Genomic DNA, 20,182 nt, shown 5'->3' on the forward strand with positions numbered 1-20,182 from the left:
TCTCAATAAGGTCAATGGTATCTCAATAAGGTCAATGGTATCTCAATAAGGTCACGTTTCTTGGTATATTCAGCCAGTGTGGAGTGGACCGAGTTACTATTAATTTTTTGTTTCTGAGGAGTCGAATAGATTCTTTGTTTTGGGCTTGTGTCCAGAGCCCCCCCCCCCAACCAAATACAATGAAGTTACATAACGCTGCTGTTAGCAGATGGTAAAAATCTTCAGATTGACATCTGTTTTGGAAGTTAAATCCTGGATTTAGAGTGGGTTTCATTTAACTTGCTCACAAATTAGAAGATGAAAATCTAAACAGGAAACATGGTTTTCTCCCCCAAAAAACAGCAGCGATATAAGCAGAGAGAGAGAGAGAGAGTCTCAAGTCAGCTCAGTCAGTCTGCTGGAAGCCGAGGAACTCTTTTCTTCTCGACTCCGTTCCCTGGAGTCAGAGACTGGAGCGCTTGAGCGCCCGGGTCACAGTGGATCTGAGCGAGGGGGTAAGCGCTGCAGACGCGGAGGGAGGGGGGGAAGTATGCAAGCTATGTGGTGGGAGGCAGGGATGCAGGAGCTCTCGTACCCCTGGTGGAATTCACATTAGAAAAGCTGGTAATTTCTGGTTCCGAGGGAGCTTCTCTTCAGACGTGTCGCATTCCTACACGCAACGTCACTCATCACGAGAGATACGTGTGTGTTTGTGTGCAGTATGTACCGTGTAATGTAGGCCTTTGTGCGTGAGTTAAAAGTACCGTAATTCCTCTAATAGTAACCTGCATTCTATTAAAATCCGGGTCTCTATTAATATCCGGGTGCGCTGTTGAGCTAAGCAATTATAAGCCGGCCTCCTAATACAAACCGGGTTACTAATATACGCGTGAGCGAACCTCTCCTTACTTCCGTATGGAACACGGGTCGCACGCAGCACGTAACACAACAACAACAGAGCTGAAAGCAGCTGACGGTAAAAGAGCACGTTGCTACCTACAGTACCCAGAGCTGCTAACTGGCTAACGCTATGAGAGCCAACGTTGCCACCCACAGCACCCGGAGCTGCTAACTGGCTAACGTTATGAGAGCCAACGTTGATACCCACAGCACCCGGAGCTGCTAACTGGCTAACGCTATAAGAGCTAACGTTGACACAAAATGTTGATTTATTCATTATGATCTGTTTGAAAATTTGAAATATAGGCCTCTCTCTTATACATGCCTCCTCCTAATACAAGCCTGGTACCCGCTACAGTTGAAACAAATACATAATAATATATGCACTTTGCTACTAAGTAATCTACTTTGCCTATATTACTACTTACTATACTAATATAGTAAGGCGGCACGTGGTGTAGTGGTTAACACTGTCACCTCACAGCTAGAAGGTCGTGGGTTCGATTCCCACTTGGGGACCAGGTTGCCGTGTTGCCAGTTACCCAGGTGGGGTATCTCCCGGGCCTTTCTGTGTGGAGTTTGCATGTTCTCCCCGTGCTCGCAAGGGTTTCCCCTCCCGATAAGATAAACCCAATGGAAAAACATGCACAACAGATCGCTAACACTGTCGCGTCTCCCTGACGAAGATGGACAGGAGCACTTGGATTGGTCCCCAGGCGAGGCGCTCGCCGTAGCCCTTGTCTGCTCCTGGCTGCCCTTGGGGGGAAGGATGACGGGATGGGAGGTGCAGAGAATATTTCATCAGCGACTCATTGCATGTGTGTGTTCCTGTGGGTCGCCCATCGCATGTGTGTGTGTTAATCTGATGACAAATAAAGACTTATACTTACATATGTCTATACTGAATGAATGAAAAAGTTTATTTTTTAACATGTATTCTCCATATTCCTCCAAACAAATCCCAATATCAAGCTCCGTCATACATAACAATCATAATGAAAAAGAAATTAAGCAAAAAGAGCAATGTAGTTAGTTTGTTGACATGTTCAAAAAAGGAGTAGAGGGAAGCTAAGCTTATTGATCCCTACCCCCTTACATTTACTTTTTTTTTCTTCCATTACATTTAACTTGATTTAACATAATTTAGTATAATACATTATATACTATACTTTGACTTATAGTACAAAAAGAAAAAACTTGAGTCACTTGACAGCAGTAAATACAATACCACACTACATAACACAATATAACATTACTTTGTTTATCCGCATTACTCAATTCTATATTTCTCTAATGTGTATTTTTTAAGCTGCTTTTTAAATTGTGCAATATGTTTACTCATTGTATTCAGGTAAATCATTCCACAACTTCACTCCACAAACGGATATGTTTCAAGTTTCTTTATTAGTTGTCATACAGAAGTACAGAATACTTTTATACAAAATGCTTCTTTCTATTACGCTCCAGAGACTGTGCTAGACAAAAATAGATAAGTATAAAATAAAATAAGTATAGCAAGTAAAAATAGAAGTCACGTACGTGGACACAAGTGTTCAGTATGTACATATGTACAATGTTCAATGCAGAGTAGAAGTAACTGAGTTACCATGCAATATACTAATATACAATATACTATATAGTGCAAAGCAGAAATGGGATGAGGTACAATTTACAGTAAGGTGTAATGAGGTATGGGTTGTAGTGCAAGTTCTTTACCAATAAATATAAAGTGTGTTTAGGTGTTCTAAAGTGTGTAAAGTGGGTGCTGCAGTGAGTTGTTTGTTTAAAGTGAGTGTGTGCGTGTGGATGTGTGTGCTGTGAGTGCATTTGATGGTTGTTACATAGTGTTATTGTTCGTTGAGCATCCTGATGGCCTGGGGATAGAAGCTTTTTCTGAGTCTTTCTGTGCTTGCCATGAGACTCCGGTATCGCTTGCCTGACCGCAGCAGTTCAAAGAGGCAGTTGTTTGGGTGGCTGGAGTCTTTGATAATTCTCTTAGCCTTACCCATGCACCGCTTGTTGTAAATGTTCTGGAGAGTGGGAAGCCTTAAGGATCTTCTGACGGCGCCTGAGGAAGTAGAGGCGTTGCCGTGCCTTCTTCACAACACTGTCAATGTGTGTGGTCCATGTCAAGTCCTTGGATATGTGGACTCTGAGGTACTTGAAACTGTTCACTCTCTCAACCGGTGCCCGGTCGATGCTGAGGGGGCTGTAGTCCCTGACCCCCGACCTCCTGAAGTCCACAATCATCTCTTTTGTTTTGCTGACGTTCAGGGAGAGGCAGTTCTCCTGACACCACTGCAACATATTCTCTACCTCTTCCAGGTAGGCCCTCTCGTCGTTGGCAGAGATCAGGCCCACCACTACTGTGTCATCAGCAAAATTTGATGATTGTGTTGTTGTTCCGCTGTGCCACACAGTCATGTGTGTACAGGGAGTAGAGGAGGGGACTCAGAACACAGCCCTGGGGGGCCCCTATGTTGAGCGTGATGGATGAGGAGGTGCAGTTGCCTGCTCTTACCACCTGGGGTCTACCCGTCAGGAAGTCTAAGACCCACTGGCAGAGGTCATAGTTCAAGCCCAGGTCCCTGAGCTTGGCTATGAGTTTGGAGGGGACTATGGTATTGAATGCTGAGCTGTAGTCGATGAACAGCATTCTCACATAGTTCCCCTGCCTCTTGTCCAGGTGTGATGCTGCTGTGTGCAGTACATGGGCTATGGCATCCTCCGTGGACCTGTTGGGGCGATATGCAAATTGCAGGGGGTCCAGGTTGATGGGGAGGGAGGAACAGATGTAGCCCTTCACTAGCTTCTCAAAGCACTTCATGGCTATGGAGGTGAGAGCTACAGGGTGGTAGTCGTTGAGTCTGGACTTCTTCAGACAGGTGGGGATGACAGCCTGTTCTAAGGACAGGTTAAATATGTCAGTGAATACCGGGGCCAGTTGGTCGGCACAGACTTTTAGGACGCAGCCGGGGATGCCGTCCGGTCCTGCTGCCTTCCTGATATTCACTTTCTTAAAGGTCCTCCTCACCTCATGTTCTGTTATTCTGAACACTGAATCTCCATCAGCAGCGCCCCCCCCCCTCCATTGCAGTGGTTTGTAGGCTGGTGTTGTTATTCACAGCCTCAAACCTTGCATAGAAGGTATTGAGATCATTTGCTAAGGAGATGTCACTATTCAGTTTGAGGGAGGTGCCTTTGTAATCTGTCATCGTTCTGAGGGGTGGACGGTATGGTCTAAAATGTATATCACGGTATAATTTGAAGCATAGACGGTAACGGTATATATCACGGTATCAGTGTTTCCGTTAGAATAATTTTTTTTGCCTGATAGGCAGGCTATATAAAGAATGACATCCTCAAGGCATGTAGATTTATAATATTTTAACTTAAAACTAGGCTACTTTTGCGTATAAAGTCATTATATTCCAAATAAAATAAGTCCCGAGTCCGTGCTGCTCCCATTGCAAACAGCCGGGCTGGATGCTGGATTTTGCTAGAAGCATATCGCTGCTGTCGGGACAAAACCTCATAACTCCATTTTTTTTTTTTTATTATATAAATCAACTCCGTAGATCATCCTCCATATGTGTGTGTGGGTTTTACAAAGTTTAAACAATGGGAAAGCATTCAACCGATCATCTGTCTAAACCTCCTAACTCTATTCACCCTCAAATCTGTGTTAGTTTTTTTCATCTGCTGAAAAGTTGGGTTTTTGGAGTTATGAGGTTTTGTCCCGACAGCAGCGATATGTAGCTGCAGAGCCGCAGAGCCAGCGGCGCTTTCAGGTCTGGTCACAGCTTTCAGCCGTTGGGTGGGGGGGGCGCTGTTGAGCGGACCTGACCTGAAAGCGCCGCTGGCTCTGCGGCTCTGCAGCTGCATGCTATTCGCAAATCCACTGCTCCAGCCGTCCTCCCGGCTCCCGCTGCAGCCGTCGTTATCATAACACTACACGCATATCATAATGTTTACAGCAAACTGTAGTTGATCACCAGGTATGTTTTATTAACGTAGAATAATTCATATAAGAAAAACGATAGGGACATCTCTTACCCTTCTCCACTGGTTAAAAATGCCAGGAACTGAAATTGAAACTTGCTGTGCGCCGCGGTGATATGTGTTTATTATGAAATGACAATTGCGTGTTGACACGCCCACTGCGCGAAGCCTCCTAAATAACTTTTTCCAGTTTGCACATATCTATTATCTATGACTAATTCTATCTATTTTTAGGGGCAAATGCGATTGAAATAGTCGCACTGTGGTTACATGACGTCATTGCTATTTTAGAGCTGCTCTATAGTCAAAATCCATACCGTAGAGCAAATTAATACCGTTTATACCGTATACCGTTTATACCGTCCACGCCACATGCCTCTAGAGTCAGCCTGTTCTGCCTCTATTACTGCTCTCCTGACGTTGTATCTCGCCACCTTGTGGTCATTCATGTTGCCTGTCACAAGCCCGGCGTTGTAGGCTGAGGTGCGCACTTTCAGAGCCTCACGGACGGATTTATCTACCCAGGGCTTTTGATTTGGCTAAACTCTAATTGTGGTAGAGGGGATTGTTTCTTCTACCAGAGTACAGACAAAGTCAAGCACCGTTTCAGTGTATTCATTAATATTGGCTGTGTTATCACGGAACACACTCCAATCTGTGCATTCCAGTGCAGCCTGGAGTGTCTCCTCTGACATCACAGTCCAACGCTTAACCTCTCGCGATACTACCGGCGCGTGCTTAAGACTATTTATACTTTGGCAAAAGAAAGATGGCGGCGTGGTCCGACTTGCCGAATGGACTAAGAGCCTGTGCCTTGTACCTGTTCTTAAATTGCGAGTATACATGGTCTAATATGTTCTCGCCTCTGGTGGGACAGGTCACATGCTGATAGAAATTCGGCAACACCTTTTTAAGACTCGCGCTGTTGAAATTGCCCATGCTTTTCAGCGTAGTGTGTACCATTGGTTGTTTAAGATTCCCTCTCCCTCTTAAGTTATATTCTCCTTCCCTGTCTCTGAACCATCTTTGAATGTTGCCTTGGATTAATTTATATCTGGCTTTGTATACAATGAGAGCAGTTTTGAAATCAACTAGGTCCATACATTTCAATGTTTGTAGCTTTATAAATAAGTTATTTGTGTGTTCATAATATCCTACATGGTTGATTATTCTTATTGCTTTTTTTTGCATGGTGCATATTGGTTGTAGAGTGCTTTTGTAGGTGTTACCCCACACTTCCGCACGAGTAGCTCATATATGGAAGGAAGAGCATACAGTACAGTGTATACAGTGTTTTTTGGTTTAGAATGTGTCTTATCTTACATAAAACACCAACACTTCGTGCCAATTTTGTTCTGACATATTTGACTTGAGGTTTCCAGTTGAGTTTGTGGTCTATTATTACACCCAGAAATGTATTCTCAAATACCCTTTCTAGTGTAATACTATCAATCATTAGATAGAAATGGGGAGACTGTTCCATGTTTGACTGCCTTTTATGGAAAGGACGTTTTGGCCAAACGTAGTCTACGTTGGACCATGCAGTCACCTCTGGTGTCTGACCTGGTGCAGAGTCCAGTGTTTCTTTTACATGAGGGGGAGCTAGTCCATGTAGGCATGTGTAGATGAGACAAGAGCTTTTTAAGACTTTGACATTTTCAAAGCTCAAAAAGCTATGTTGTTTCAGAATATTGCAATGGTGGCATGCCAATGGTTTCCTGGCAAATACCTTGATGGCTCTATGATAAAGCTGTTTCATGTGTTTCATGACAGTGACACCAGCAAATGACCAGTTTGTGAAGCAGTATTCAATGTGTGAGAATATCATGCAATGAAGATATGTTTTTGCAGCATCCAACTGTTAAAAAGGCAGCATTTGTCTAAAATTAACTAAATTAAAATTAATTGTGCGTTTAACTTTTTTGATATGTTTCTTAAATGATAGGTTCGAGTCCAAGATGATTCCGAGGTACTTGAAATGGGAAACCAATTCCAGCCCCCCCCCCCCCCCCCCCAGAAACACATTAGACTTTGTGATTCTAACTGGTTGTTTGCTGAACATCAACTGTACACAACGTGTAAGTCGCTTTGGATAAAAGGGTCAGCTAAATTACTAAATGTAAATGTGTGTACACACACACTCAGACCTGCACTTCATCTATCTTAGGTTCAAAGTTATCCCTTAGTTATTTGACAAAATGTTATTGTTCTTATTATTTCCTTTCCCACAAAAAGCAATAATGTACCGTATGTACCCTAGTTGCTATTGCATGTACTTATTTGTGTTTCATTACACATATATGTACATGCTTACCAACTGTTTCACCTGTTTTATTGCAACACTACTATCACCGACTTCTAAGAAGGGAGATCCCCCCTTGAATGGCCCTTCTAAGGTTCTATTGCCTGTGGTGCTTTTTTCCTATTGCTAGGCTTTTAGTGAGTTTTTCCTTACCTTCGTGTGTTGTATGTCTGGGGAGTGTTGCATTAATTTAATTTATTCATTTTACATTTTATTTTGGATTTACTGGTGTTTTTGTTTTGTTTATTGTGATGTTTCTTCTTGACTTGTTTAAAGAAGACGTGTCCGGCCCATGGGGACATTAACGTGTGTTGTCGGGCCTTACAAATACATTTTATTTGAATAAACTGAAGTTAACAAGAAATTATATGAAGTTTAAACTCAAGTTTCTGTGGAGGAGCCAACTAAAGCTACTAACACTTGGTCGGCCTCTCCACTCGGAACCAATTTGCAGAGAGGATGCAGCTTGTGCCTTTGTAGTGAGACAAGAGGAAACACACACACACGCACACACACACAGTCTGTCCCATGGCGCTGCTGGCGAGGCCCATTGTCACCATGGCGACGAGGCCTAGGCCCTCCAGTGAGACAGAGGCCTCTGCCAGTGTGTGAAGTAGGGCAGAAACGATTTCTTAAATGTGCAAGAACCAAACTGGAACTTTAATCCTCTTAGCCGCGGCCTCGGCCGACACACAAAGCCTGTGCACGGGGACGGCAACTTAGCGGCGCGCTACACTAACGGTTCTGTCACTAACTCAGCCTCAGCCTTGTGGTTCTGTTTGTAGCTCGCTACACCAACTCAGCCTCAGCCTTGTGGTTCTGTTTGCAGCTCGCTACACCAACTCAGCCTCAGCCTTGTGGTTCTGTTTGCAGCGCGCTACACTAACGTAGCCTCAGCCTTGTGGTTCTGTTTGCAGCGCGCTACACTAACGTAGCCTCAGCCTTGTGGTTCTGTTTGCAGCGCGCTACACTAACTCAGCCTCAGCCTTGTGGTTCTGTTTGCAGCGCGCTACACTAACTCAGCCTCAGCCTTGTGGTTCTGTTTGCAGCTCGCTACACTAACGTAGCCTCAGCCTTGTGGTTCTGTTTGCAGCTCGCTACACTAACGTAGCCTCAGCCTTGTGGTTCTGTTTGCAGCGCGCTACACTAACTCAGCCTCAGCCTTGTGGTTCTGTTTGCAGCGCGCTACACCGACTCAGCCTCAGCCTTGTGGTTCTGTTTGCAGCGCGCTACACTAACTCAGCCTCAGCCTTGTGGTTCTGTTTGCAGCGCGCTACACTAACTCAGCCTCAGCCTTGTGGTTCTGTTTGCAGCGTGCTACACTAACGTAGCCTCAGCCTTGTGGTTCTGTTTGCAGCGCGCTACACTAACTCAGCCTCAGCCTTGTGGTTCTGTTTGCAGCGCGCTACACTAACTCAGCCTCAGCCTTGTGGTTCTGTTTGCAGCGCGCTACACTAACTCAGCCTCAGCCTTGTGGTTCTGTTTGCAGCGCGCTACACTAACTCAGCCTCAGCCTTGTGGTTCTGTTTGCAGCTCGCTACACTAACGTAGCCTCAGCCTTGTGGTTCTGTTTGCAGCTCGCTACACTAACTCAGCCTCAGCCTTGTGGTTCTGTTTGCAGCGCGCTACACTAACTCAGCCTCAGCCTTGTGGTTCTGTTTGCAGCGCGCTACACTAACGTAGCCTCAGCCTTGTGGTTCTGTTTGCAGCTCGCTACACTAACTCAGCCTCAGCCTTGTGGTTCTGTTTGCAGCGCGCTACACTAACTCAGCCTCAGCCTTGTGGTTCTGTTTGCAGCGCGCTACACTAACGTAGCCTCAGCCTTGTGGTTCTGTTTGCAGCTCGCTACACTAACTCAGCCTCAGCCTTGTGGTTCTGTTTGCAGCGCGCTACACTAACTCAGCCTCAGCCTTGTGGTTCTGTTTGCAGCGCGCTACACTAACTCAGCCTTAGCCTTGTGGTTCTGTTTGCAGCTCGCTACACTAACTCAGCCTCAGCCTTGTGGTTCTGTTTGCAGCGCGCTACACTAACTCAGCCTCAGCCTTGTGGTTCTGTTTGCAGCTCGCTACACTAACTCAGCCTCAGCCTTGTGGTTCTGTTTGCAGCGCGCTACACTGACTCAGCCTCAGCCTTGTGGTTCTGTTTGCAGCGCGCTACACTGACTCAGCCTCAGCCTTGTGGTTCTGTTTGCAGCGCGCTACACCAACTCAGCCTCAGCCTTGTGGTTCTGTTTGCAGCGCGCTACACTAACATAGCCTCAGCCTTGTGGTTCTGTTTGCAGCGCGCTACACTAACGTAGCCTCAGCCTTGTGGTTCTGTTTGCAGCGCGCTACACTAACTCAGCCTCAGCCTTGTGGTTCTGTTTGCAGCGTGCATCGCCAACGTACGCCGTTCGAAAGGGGACTTTGTTTACCAAAAACTAAGGGCGCGTTCACACCTACTCTGTTTGGTCCACTTTAAGTGGACCATGGTCCCTTTAAGTGGACCATGGTCCCTTTAGATCGATAGTCCGTTTGGTTTGTACAGGTATGAACGCAAACCGAACTATAATGAGGACCAAACAACCGAACCATGGTCCTCTTGAAAAGTTGGGACTCGGTTCGTTTCAATCGAACTATAGTACCTAATCCAGGAAGCAAAGTAGCCTACTCCTCTCTAGACTGGCGCCGCACGCGGACAGTCTCTCTCTTCCTCCCTCTCTCTCTCTCCTCTCTAGACGCAGTCTCTCGAGCTGCGCCTGCTTCTATGCAGAGCTGTCTAGTAGTTGACAGCTTACGCAGGAAGGAAAGGTCTCTCTCTCTCTCTCTGCCTCTCTCTCTCTCTCTGCCTCTCTCTCTCTCTCTCTCTCTGCCTCTCTCTCTCTCTCTCTCTCTCTCTGCCTCTCTCTCTCTCTCTCTCTCTTCCTCTCTCTGTCTCTCTAGACTGGCGCCGCGCGCGGACAGTATCTCTCGTCCTCTCTCTCTCTCTGCCTCTCTCTCTCTCTTCCTCTCTCTGTCTCTCTAGACTGGCGCCGCGCGCGGACAGTCTCTCTCGTCCTCTCTCTCGCTCTCGCTCTCGCTCTCTCTCTATATCTCTACTCTCTAGTCGACTTGCGCCACGCTCGTAATGACAGTATATGACAGTATCTCTCTGCTTTATCACAAGAGACGCTGTCGGCAACTGTTTACGTTTGTGAGTGCTATAGTCCAATAGATGAACGACTTGGTGACAGCATGTCCTTTGTTTACAAATTAGATCCGCACCAAACAGGGTAGTGTGAACGCAGACCAAAATTAAACAATGTATCATTTTCACATTTGGTGCGGATCTAATTTGTAAACAAATTAGAAAGTCCGGACTATCCCTGGACTTTCAGATGTGAACACACCCTAAGCTTGGATTTCTCAGGCGCGTAATGTACAGTCAACTACACATTTCCTAAGCTCTCTACGACTGTAGCCCCCACAGCTAACATGCTAAATGCTAACTCCTAATGTGTAAAACAACAGCGTTTAAGCTCGAGGACACAATATGGAATGTTTGTGAAGTGATTGTTATGCATTACGATTGTCCTTTGGGATCGAATTCAAGTGAAGTCATAAACACTACACCCTTTCGCCTGATTGAAATAAAAAAAAATCTTTTATGCGGTTTTCCAATTGATGTAATTCATTAGCTGCACAAGCAAAGCAATTAAGGCGAAAGCCTCCAGATGGCTCCCCAACTCGCCATGATGGAAATATTGCATTCAGAGCTGCGTCATTGTTGGAACATCAGCTAAGAGCCATTATCTTCTGAAGGATTAGGCTGCCATAGATCCAGCTAATTATGGTTGGATAACCAGCTATCTGGCAGCCCGGTGCCTTTAGACACCCAAGCTAATGTAAGAACTTTGGGATTCAAATTAAACTACGATTTGCAGTGGGGATAAGATGTGCAGGTTTCTAGGTAAAACCTTTTGATGGTGTTTCATTGGGTTTCCTTCTAATGTCGGCTACTCATACATTGCCAGCATTCACATTGTGCAGCTCTGCACATTTTTTTATCTGAATATAAAAATACGAGAAAGAATAAACAGTGTAAACAATATAATTAACTCTGAATATAAAACTATGAGTGTCTGTACCCTAACTAGCATTGTCTTGGCACCCACATAAGCAATAATCTCAAATGGAAAACCAACACAGACCACATGTACAAAAAAGCCAATCAAAGACTCTTCTTCCTCCGTCAGCTCAAAAAAATTCAGAATCAGAAAACATCTAAAATAAATAAACAAATATAATTATGTTTATTATTGTAGGTGGAGGTTTTTTATAAGCCTTCTGGGCTTTTCTGCCTCTTCCTGCACTGTATATCTTTTGTACTTTACAGTTGTCATTATTGTGTTGTTGTTTTTATACTGTGCGAAATAAACTAAACTAAATTAAACTAATTCATCAAGGTTGAGTCCACTCCACTCTGGCAGTCAAAGAGCTGACATACAAATAAAAAAAGGTCTACATTAAACATAAATGACACAGCGGTCACCATTTCAAAGGGAGTTTATTTACTTTGTGACACAATAGCCAAACAAATGTGCTAGCCATCAATATATTATGCCAAATGATTAGGGCATATTAAAAAAAATAAAAAAAATAAATGTAATTATCAATTAACCCATTCTCTGCCACGCTTATATCCATCGCTGTTTGATCTCTGCCAGCACTGTAAGTCTATGGAGATGTTCACCTTCTTTGCAGGGCTATAACGTTTTAAATTGTATTGCTAAATTGACATTACTATGGCCCATTCAACATCGATTATCTATCGTTCAGGATGTAGGAACGTTTTACTTTTTCATTCACACATTCATACGAAAATACCGTCTAGAGTATAAATATGTTTTTATCGTTTTCTGCAGTATTTCCCAGAACGTGAGATATAGGCACAAATGCATATTAGATCATCAAATGCAGTTTGATACCGATCGACGCTATATTAAAAATGTCAACTGTACATGGTCCTAAACGTTATGACTGATCATGCGCGGGTGAACGGAGGGGGGGGGGGGTCGTTTATAATTCCGTGATAGTCGTTAGATGCTTCATGTAGTATGGGTGATATATTGATCAGAGCAGTTTGTATCGAAAATGATAAACAAAAACGCTGAAACTCACGTCAGTCTCCTCGTACCGTTGGGCGATGAGAGTGGAGCAAACAGATCCAAGTTATGTGGTGGGGATCGAGGCGATCCATTTCCGGTTTGTATATTACTAATACACACCCAAATCATGTAGATTATTGAGTTATGGCAAAGATCCATATCCACGGTGCGTGTATTGAGTCCCGTGACGATAAACGAGTGGCCGGACGGAATAGGGAGACGCACCGGGATCACAAGAGATCCACTTCCGGTTGCAACTCACCAATCAGCCACCAGGTGGCAGTATTGAAGCGTTGCAGAGTTGTGCTGGCTCACACAGCATCCGACAAGGCTCCGTGAGTGAAATATGAATACCATGGCGAAAATATGAAATTATGATCAGAATCACGTTGGAAAGGGTTAACAAGTCCGAGTCCTCGTCTGCACCTTCCGAGTCCAAATGCAGTCAATGCTCGAGTCCAAGTCCGAGTCACGAGTCCTGAAAATCAGTCCAGGACTCGAGTACTACAACAGTGTCAGTGTTACGACCCTGGCTCAGGGGCACGCAACCTATGTGCCAACCAACACCAAAACCCCGTGCTCTAACTCAAAGTGCTACTAACTCAAGGAACTATTAAGGTAAATGTAACTAAGATACTAGTGCAAACCCAACGGACAAGGACTGAAGAACCTAACAGCTCTTTCTCCAAACACAGACACTGCATGTGTGTTACTAGGTCTGCCTTTAAAGCTCCCAGCAGGTAACCAATCAGCACTAATTGGCTAATTGGCAGGCCTCACCTGCATGCCCGGTGACACAGGAGTGATCAGGCCTCTAGTACATAACAGTCAGGTCCATGTCATTTTTAACCAGAGAATATTGACCAGAGATATGACTGTATAGGCATCTTGTTCTTATATACCCTTACAAATACATTTTAATTTATTTGATTTGATCTCATTATTAGTAATATACATTTATTATTGTACATCTTTTCTCTTGTGGTTCCAGGGAAGTGTCCCAGCGTCAATCGGAGGCAAATTCAGTGACCCCTTCTCAGACATAAACCCCAATGACGGCCATCTTTCCTACCCGGACAATTCCGCCGTCCCGCACATCAACGGCAAGCCGTTACCGGAGGACTTTGAGCACGTCATTCAATCTATGGCACAGGTACGGTATGACCAAATCTATGGCACAGGTACGGTATGACCCAACTGGAAAAGGGTGAGGACAGCTGGTGCTGTCTGTATGCTGGGTTTGAGTGACATGTCAACACAGGCCTGATGTAACACAGCATTACAGTTCTGCTTGTCTTTCCGCTGAACCTTCTCCCTCCACCCTATTCGATTTGTAATAATATTATATATATATATATATATATATATATATATATATATATATATATATATATATATATATATATATATATATATATATATATATATATATATTCTATGATATTATTATAATATTAGATGTATTATCTCCATCAGGGGGAAGACTTGGGAAGTTATGTAATCGGTTGCATATGCACATGTGTGTGTGTGTCTGTCTGTGCGTGTGCGTGATTCTATCTGTAGCTAATCTAACAAACTACTGGACAGGGACCGGATTTCTGGAATATTTTTCTGATCGGTCAATGACAAGTATCTTATTCCATTGAAAAACATGTTCAATATGAAGCTGCACCTTTTGAGTGCAAGATGGCCGTTTACACAGGTTCACTGCTCAGAGCCTCCCGGTATCAGCTCTCTGGACCCTGTTTACAACATGGACATGTTATAGTGAACCTATTGTTGTTGCTGTACCTATGCATTAAAACATTCATTGTTGATAGAGAGATAGAGAGAGAGAGTGAGAGAGACAGAGAAAGAGAGATAGTGAGAGTGAGACAGAGAAATAGAGAGATGGACAGAAAGAGAGAGAGAGGGAGATGAGAGAGAGTTTGACAGAAAGAGAGGGAGATGAGAGATAGATATAGAGAGGGCGATGTAGAGAATGAGAGAGGAAGAGGAAGTGAGGGAGAGAAAGAGAGAGGGAGAGAGAGAGGGAGAGAGAGAGAGAGAGAGAGAGAGAGAGAGAGAGAGAGAGAGAGAGAGAGAGAGAGAGAGAGAGAGAGAGAGAGAGAGAGAGAGAGAGAGAGAGAGAGCGCACCTTTCTAGCAACCGCCACTCTTAAGCGCTTTCTCACATCTAACATTGACATCATGGTGGACACCTCTCAGTCACCTCTTCTTACCGGTCTTAGTAACTCCTTAGCTAAATAATCGCATGGCTTTGCAAGATGAGAGCCACACACGCTCCCCGCCGTGCGCTCGGCCCCCTAGGGGCCACTTCAGACAGACTTCTAACGGGAGCCTGTGGCTTTGAGGCTAGCTGTGATGCTAACGTAACAGTATTTTGTATATTTTTTGTATTTATTTATTAAGTAAAAAAAAATTAGACATAATAACCATATTGTGAAGGAGAAGTTTGAAGCTTAGAGGCTTCCCCTGTTTTGTAAAATCAAACATACAAAAATATACATATTATTAAAAAAATACGAGTAATACATTCAAAAGATATGTGTTAACACAAACATAGAAATAAAAATAAATCTAACCCTAACTAACCGTACTGTCATGCACTTGTCCTAATAAACTAACCTACACTGTAGCACTCAACACTTTGATGAACATTGTTACTCAGCTGATAGAGTTGTACCCTTCCTGATGACTTGTCGTACAGAACTTGTAAGTCGCTTTGGATAAATGTAAATGTAAATACATACACACAGTACATACATGCATAATACTGTATACTGCGTACATAATAATACATAACCACCCTCCCACCTGCCTACAAACCTACCCATGCGAGGCCCTGTGCAAGATTTAAACGCGAGGCCCCCCCCCCCCCCCTAAAAGAAAAAAAATATATATATATATAATTTTTATTTTAAATTTTTTTTAATACAGTCAACATATTCTTAAATAATAGCGCTGCCCGAGGCTGGGCATGATACAGTCAACATATAGCAAGAGAGAGAGCGAGAGAGAGCTCCCGTTCTACAGTCAATATACAGTGTTATCGCTGCACAGACCCGGCAATGCCCCTGACCCTCCACCAGAGCAAGGCCAGAGAGAGAGAGATAGAGAGAGAGCATGTCTGTTTGTGTGTGTGTGTTAGAGAGAGAGCATGTATATGTGTGTTAGAAAGAGAGAGAAATATATAGAGAGAGAGCATGTGATTTTGTGTGTTAGAGAGAGATATAGAGCATGTCTGTGTGTTAGAAAGAGAGAGAGAGAGAGAGAGAGAGAGAGAGAGAGCATGTGTGTTTGTGTGTTAGAGAGAGAGAGCATGTCGGTGTGTGTGTGTGTTAGAGAGAGAGCATGTATGAGAGAGATAAGCAAAGATGAGCCCCTAAAGGATATTCAACTTTTAATGGAAGAACAAAACAGAAGGAAAAGATAACTTCACAAAGGCAACATGAATATACATAGATCCAAAAGGACAAAGATCAACACTTAAATCCAAAGAGAAGAGGGTCTATACCAGAGAAAACAAAGTAGCAAGGAGCCAATGGCCGACATCAGCTAAATAGGCTAACTGCAAATAGAGTAGCCAGGTACTGACACCAGGCCACACACAGCTTTGGCCAACGCTACCCAAGCTACACAAACGACCAAGACAATTCACACACAGCACATGTCGTATCTCCAAATGTTGTGAAGTAACATATGTTTTGCCTGGAAAAAAACATCGTTATAAACAAAGCATTCGGGAGGGGAAGGAAGGAAGAGTGGGGTAATGTCCAATGGACATCTTACCTGCACCAAGGAACGCAGGGCGAAAGGCCGCAACACAGGTCTCCACGTTGACGAAAGGCCTCTCGCTGGCGGGACAAAAAGAAGCTATGGCCGGAGCCTTGTCATGGTGCAGGCCCGACTACATCTTCTGTCAAAGATGATGTCGTAGTCAGAGTGCCAGGGCCTGCTATTCTCACGGCTAATGTCAATGGTCGTAGCACAAGCTAACAGCTAACTCTAGGCTAACTGATAGCATCAAGCTAACGTTCCCAGCCGAGCGAAAACGAGCAGCTAACGTCGTAGCTAAACAGCTAACTGGCTAACAGTTAGCTCAACCCGGCTATCGCTAACCACTAGCTAACGCAGAAGCAAGCTATGCGGCTACCACTGAAAAACTGTACAACGTGAGAAAAGCAATACAGGCCAACACTTCAGACAGCCGCTGTGTTTTCCTCTTCTCATCCGAAGATGGAAGGGAAAAAGAAGGCAATACACGTCCCACTACAGAGTGGTGTTTACCATAGCGGTGCCGGCAACAAGTCCCTCGCGGACTATAGCCGACTTGAGCATGGAGATATTCTCATAATGAAACACCAAGCTCACCTCCCTCGCACCAGGTGCTGACACCAGGCCACACACCGTTAGCTACTACAACAGCTAGCCGGCCCGTTTGGCTCCCGAGAGAGAGAGAGAGAGATATATCCACGGCGGGAATAGAATAGAGTGCATTAAAAACTCACCAAACGTCCAAGAGGATGGAGACAACCGCGTGGAGTTGACGAAGTTCATCTGCCGAATGACCGTCCTCTTCATCTTGGCATAACAATGCTGCACGCGCTCTAGGTTAGCTAACGCTAGTTAGCCTTTAGCTAAGCTAGCTACTAGCCGACATCATCATGGCTATCCCGACTGAACCACACGTTAGCACTCAATATTATAACGTAGCTAAAGCTAACTAGCTGTCCCTGCCTTTAGCCGGGATGGCTAGCCTGACTGAACTGTCTAACATGCAACAACTTTCATCTTCAGTCCATCTGCCGAATGACCGTCCTCTTCGTTTTGGCTGGCATAACTAAGCATAACCTCCAAAGCTGCACGTGCGAAATAGTCAAACGCAGCTGACGCACGCCAGCGTACACATAATGTAACCCCTCCCTTCTTGAAACCAATAGTATGTCTGCTGCAGAGCTCCAATAGAGAATAGTGCAGAGCCGCAGAGCCAGGAACATTCTACAAACGTGTCTAATGTGAAATATATAAGCATATAAGCAAAACTAGATTTTAGGTCTGTGATGAAAAAGGGCCTCGCGGGAAGGGGGGCCTCGCAAAAAAAAATGTATTTATTTATTATTTTTTTTTCTTTTTGTGCGAGGCCCCCCTTCCCGCACTGCTCGCACACCCCCTGAGGCGGCCCTGAATCTACCCACCCACATAACCAAATGCATACCTACATGTATGACCTATTTATCTATCTACTACTTTTGGATATGAGAATTTTTTTGTAGTTTGCTTTCAAAATAACAGTGTGTGTCTTCATGTGTGTGTGTGTGTGTGTGCGTGTGTATTTGTGTGTGTGTGTGTGTGTGTGTGTGTGTGTGTGTGTGTGTGTGTGTGTGTGTGTGTGTGTGTGTGTGTGTGTGTGTGTGTGTGTGTGTGTGTGTGGTACAGGGCCGCTACGTGGCGGCCGTGGAGCTGGTGAAGCCCGTCTCGGGGGGTCTGGGCTTCAGCGTCGTAGGCTTGAAGAGCGAGAACCGAGGGGAGCTGGGCATCTTCATCCAGGAGATCCAGCCAGGAAGCGTGGCCCACTGGTAATGGGAGAGCGTCGAGAGGCCACCACCACTCAACCACACACAAGACACACCCATTTAGAATCTTTATTTATGGTGTCATGTACAAAGGTCTAAGGACCACACAGAATAATAACTGGAGCTGGCTACACATGAGCAAAAGCAGCCTCTCTCAGTAAATGCTTTCAAAACAGTCCCGGGTAGGTAGGTAATAATAAACACAAGACGTTGTTCCAAAAATAGTAAATTATATTTATTATGCCGGGTATGGATTTAAACCTCCACTGATATTTAAATAGGCAACAAAGGGAAAAAACAACCCACAAACAATTAACAAACAGGGAGAGGGATAAAGGGAGAACACACAAGGTAAGTATAATACAAAGTAAACTAGATAAGCGCCCACAGACACTCACCAACCAGCCAGAGGTTGGTACTGGGAAAACCCCCAGCAAAGGTACCAAAGGTACAATTCCACACTCAGTGGGATTAGGCCTAAAGCCAACAAGAGAATACTTACTCCAATGGAGGAGTGGCGCAGAGGCCAACAATATCTATATACATATACCAGTACTTTAGTCCACCCGAAGCAGTAGATAAGCACAGTATCAATTCCACCACAGTGGCAAACAATGGCAACCTCACTCTACTCTGGTCACTGGCAATTGACAGAATGAGGCGCCCAGACGTGTGTGTGCTGTCAGGTATTTGTCTACCCGCCCCTCTCGAGGTGATTGCCATCAGCTGTCATTCATTAGGCAATCAGCACTCTTCAGTGTAGGGACGGGCAGCACCTGACAGGGAGAGAAAAGAGACAGCATTAGCTCTCGTGTTCACACACACACACATCACATACAAAACACAACACATTAATTATACTAACCTGATGTTCAGAAGGTGTCATAAATACAGTAATAATGGTAATGACCAACCCACGTACCCAGGTACGTCACACCTCCCCCATAAGAGCGAACCTGTAGGGTTAGCAAAACATTATTACTTATTACCCAACATCCGATTAGTACCACACACCAGGGAAAACAGAAACAACAACAACCTCTGCTTTGACAGGCCGCTCCGCCGATACCGTCCTGTCAACAGGAGACAACAAACTGGAAACTTCCTGGGAAAACAAATAAAGCACAAAAAATCATCTCATCGCGCTTAACAGGACAGCACACAGGGAAACAAAAATCAGCACATTGCCCTGGCACCATCACAGCGCCCATCTCCTTTCAAAATGGCGTCACAAAAATAACATGGTCAGGATCCAAAATGGAGTCACTCAAATTAGACTCACATTACTACCAGCATACCTGGCCGCTGCCACTCGTGCCAACCAGCTTGGTAGGGAGGAATCATTGGGGTGATTATTAATCAACTCACAACACAAGTCAGTCAACAGAGCGTCTTCAACCTCCACTACAGGGATCACACTCTCCCCAGCGATATCGTTCCCCATGATAAAATCAACCCCCACACCTTTTGGTTTCTGGGCTGACCCTCTTTTCTCCTGTCGCTTCCTCAGCGTATGACATCTTTTTACCACATGGCCCATTTTTTTACAATAATTACACACCACCGGTCTCTTAGACGGCGGTGAGCGTGGCTGGAACGCTGACTCACGAGGAGTGAATGAGCCACCTTCACCACATACATTAGGACGTACAGAAACACGTTTGCGTGACCATTCAAACTCATCTGCCGAAATCGCAGCCTGTCGGAGTGTTGACACCCCCTGCCCATGTAAATAGAGCACAGCTTCGACCGGCAGGGTGGCTTTGAACTGCTCCACAAGTACCAATTCACTCAATGATGCAAAGTCCTTTACCTCACACGCAGAACACCACCGATCAAAATTAAGTTTCTCCTCCCGGGAGAACTCAACATGGGTTTGGGAAGGAGACTTACGGCGGTTGCGAAAATGCTGCCTGTATGCTTCTGGTACCTCTTCGTATACGCGCAAGACAGCACTTTTCACTTTCTCATACACCACGCTGTCTTCATTCGATAATGACCCGCACGCCACCTGAGCCCTACCAGTGAGTCTGTATTTCAATAAAGTCGCCCACTGGTCCTTTGGCCAATGCAAAGCCCATGCCATCTGCTCAAAAGCAGAGAAAAATTATTCCACCTCAGACTCCTGAAAGGGGGGAACCAAGGATATATGATGGCTAATATCAAAGGGTGCCTGGGGGTCGGAAAGTACTGGAGAGGAAATGGTGCTACGTTTAGCGTCACCACACTCCAACTCCAGTTTCCTCATCGCCAATTGAAATTCCCTATCAGCCACCTCCTTTCTCTCCAGCCTGTCTCC

General features: G+C 44.8%; 1 protein-coding gene across 1 annotated transcript in view; it reads left to right on the forward strand.

Annotated features, from left to right (window-relative positions):
• Positions 1-20,182, forward strand: part of LOC311226789 (multiple PDZ domain protein-like) — a gene marked incomplete at its 3' end in the record, with an annotated part of 241,582 nt that overhangs the window by 30,685 nt on the left and 190,715 nt on the right. Inside the window, exons 4-5 of the mRNA XM_084312194.1 lie at positions 13,300-13,461; positions 17,747-17,886. Of these exons, the coding sequence (XP_084168320.1) occupies positions 13,300-13,461; positions 17,747-17,886 (302 nt within the window). The remainder of the gene's footprint in view (positions 1-13,299; positions 13,462-17,746; positions 17,887-20,182) is intronic.

This window comes from Notolepis coatsorum (assembly GCF_963971535.1).
Source record: "Notolepis coatsorum genome assembly, chromosome: 4".
NCBI classification, from domain to species: domain Eukaryota; kingdom Metazoa; phylum Chordata; class Actinopteri; order Aulopiformes; family Paralepididae; genus Notolepis; species Notolepis coatsorum.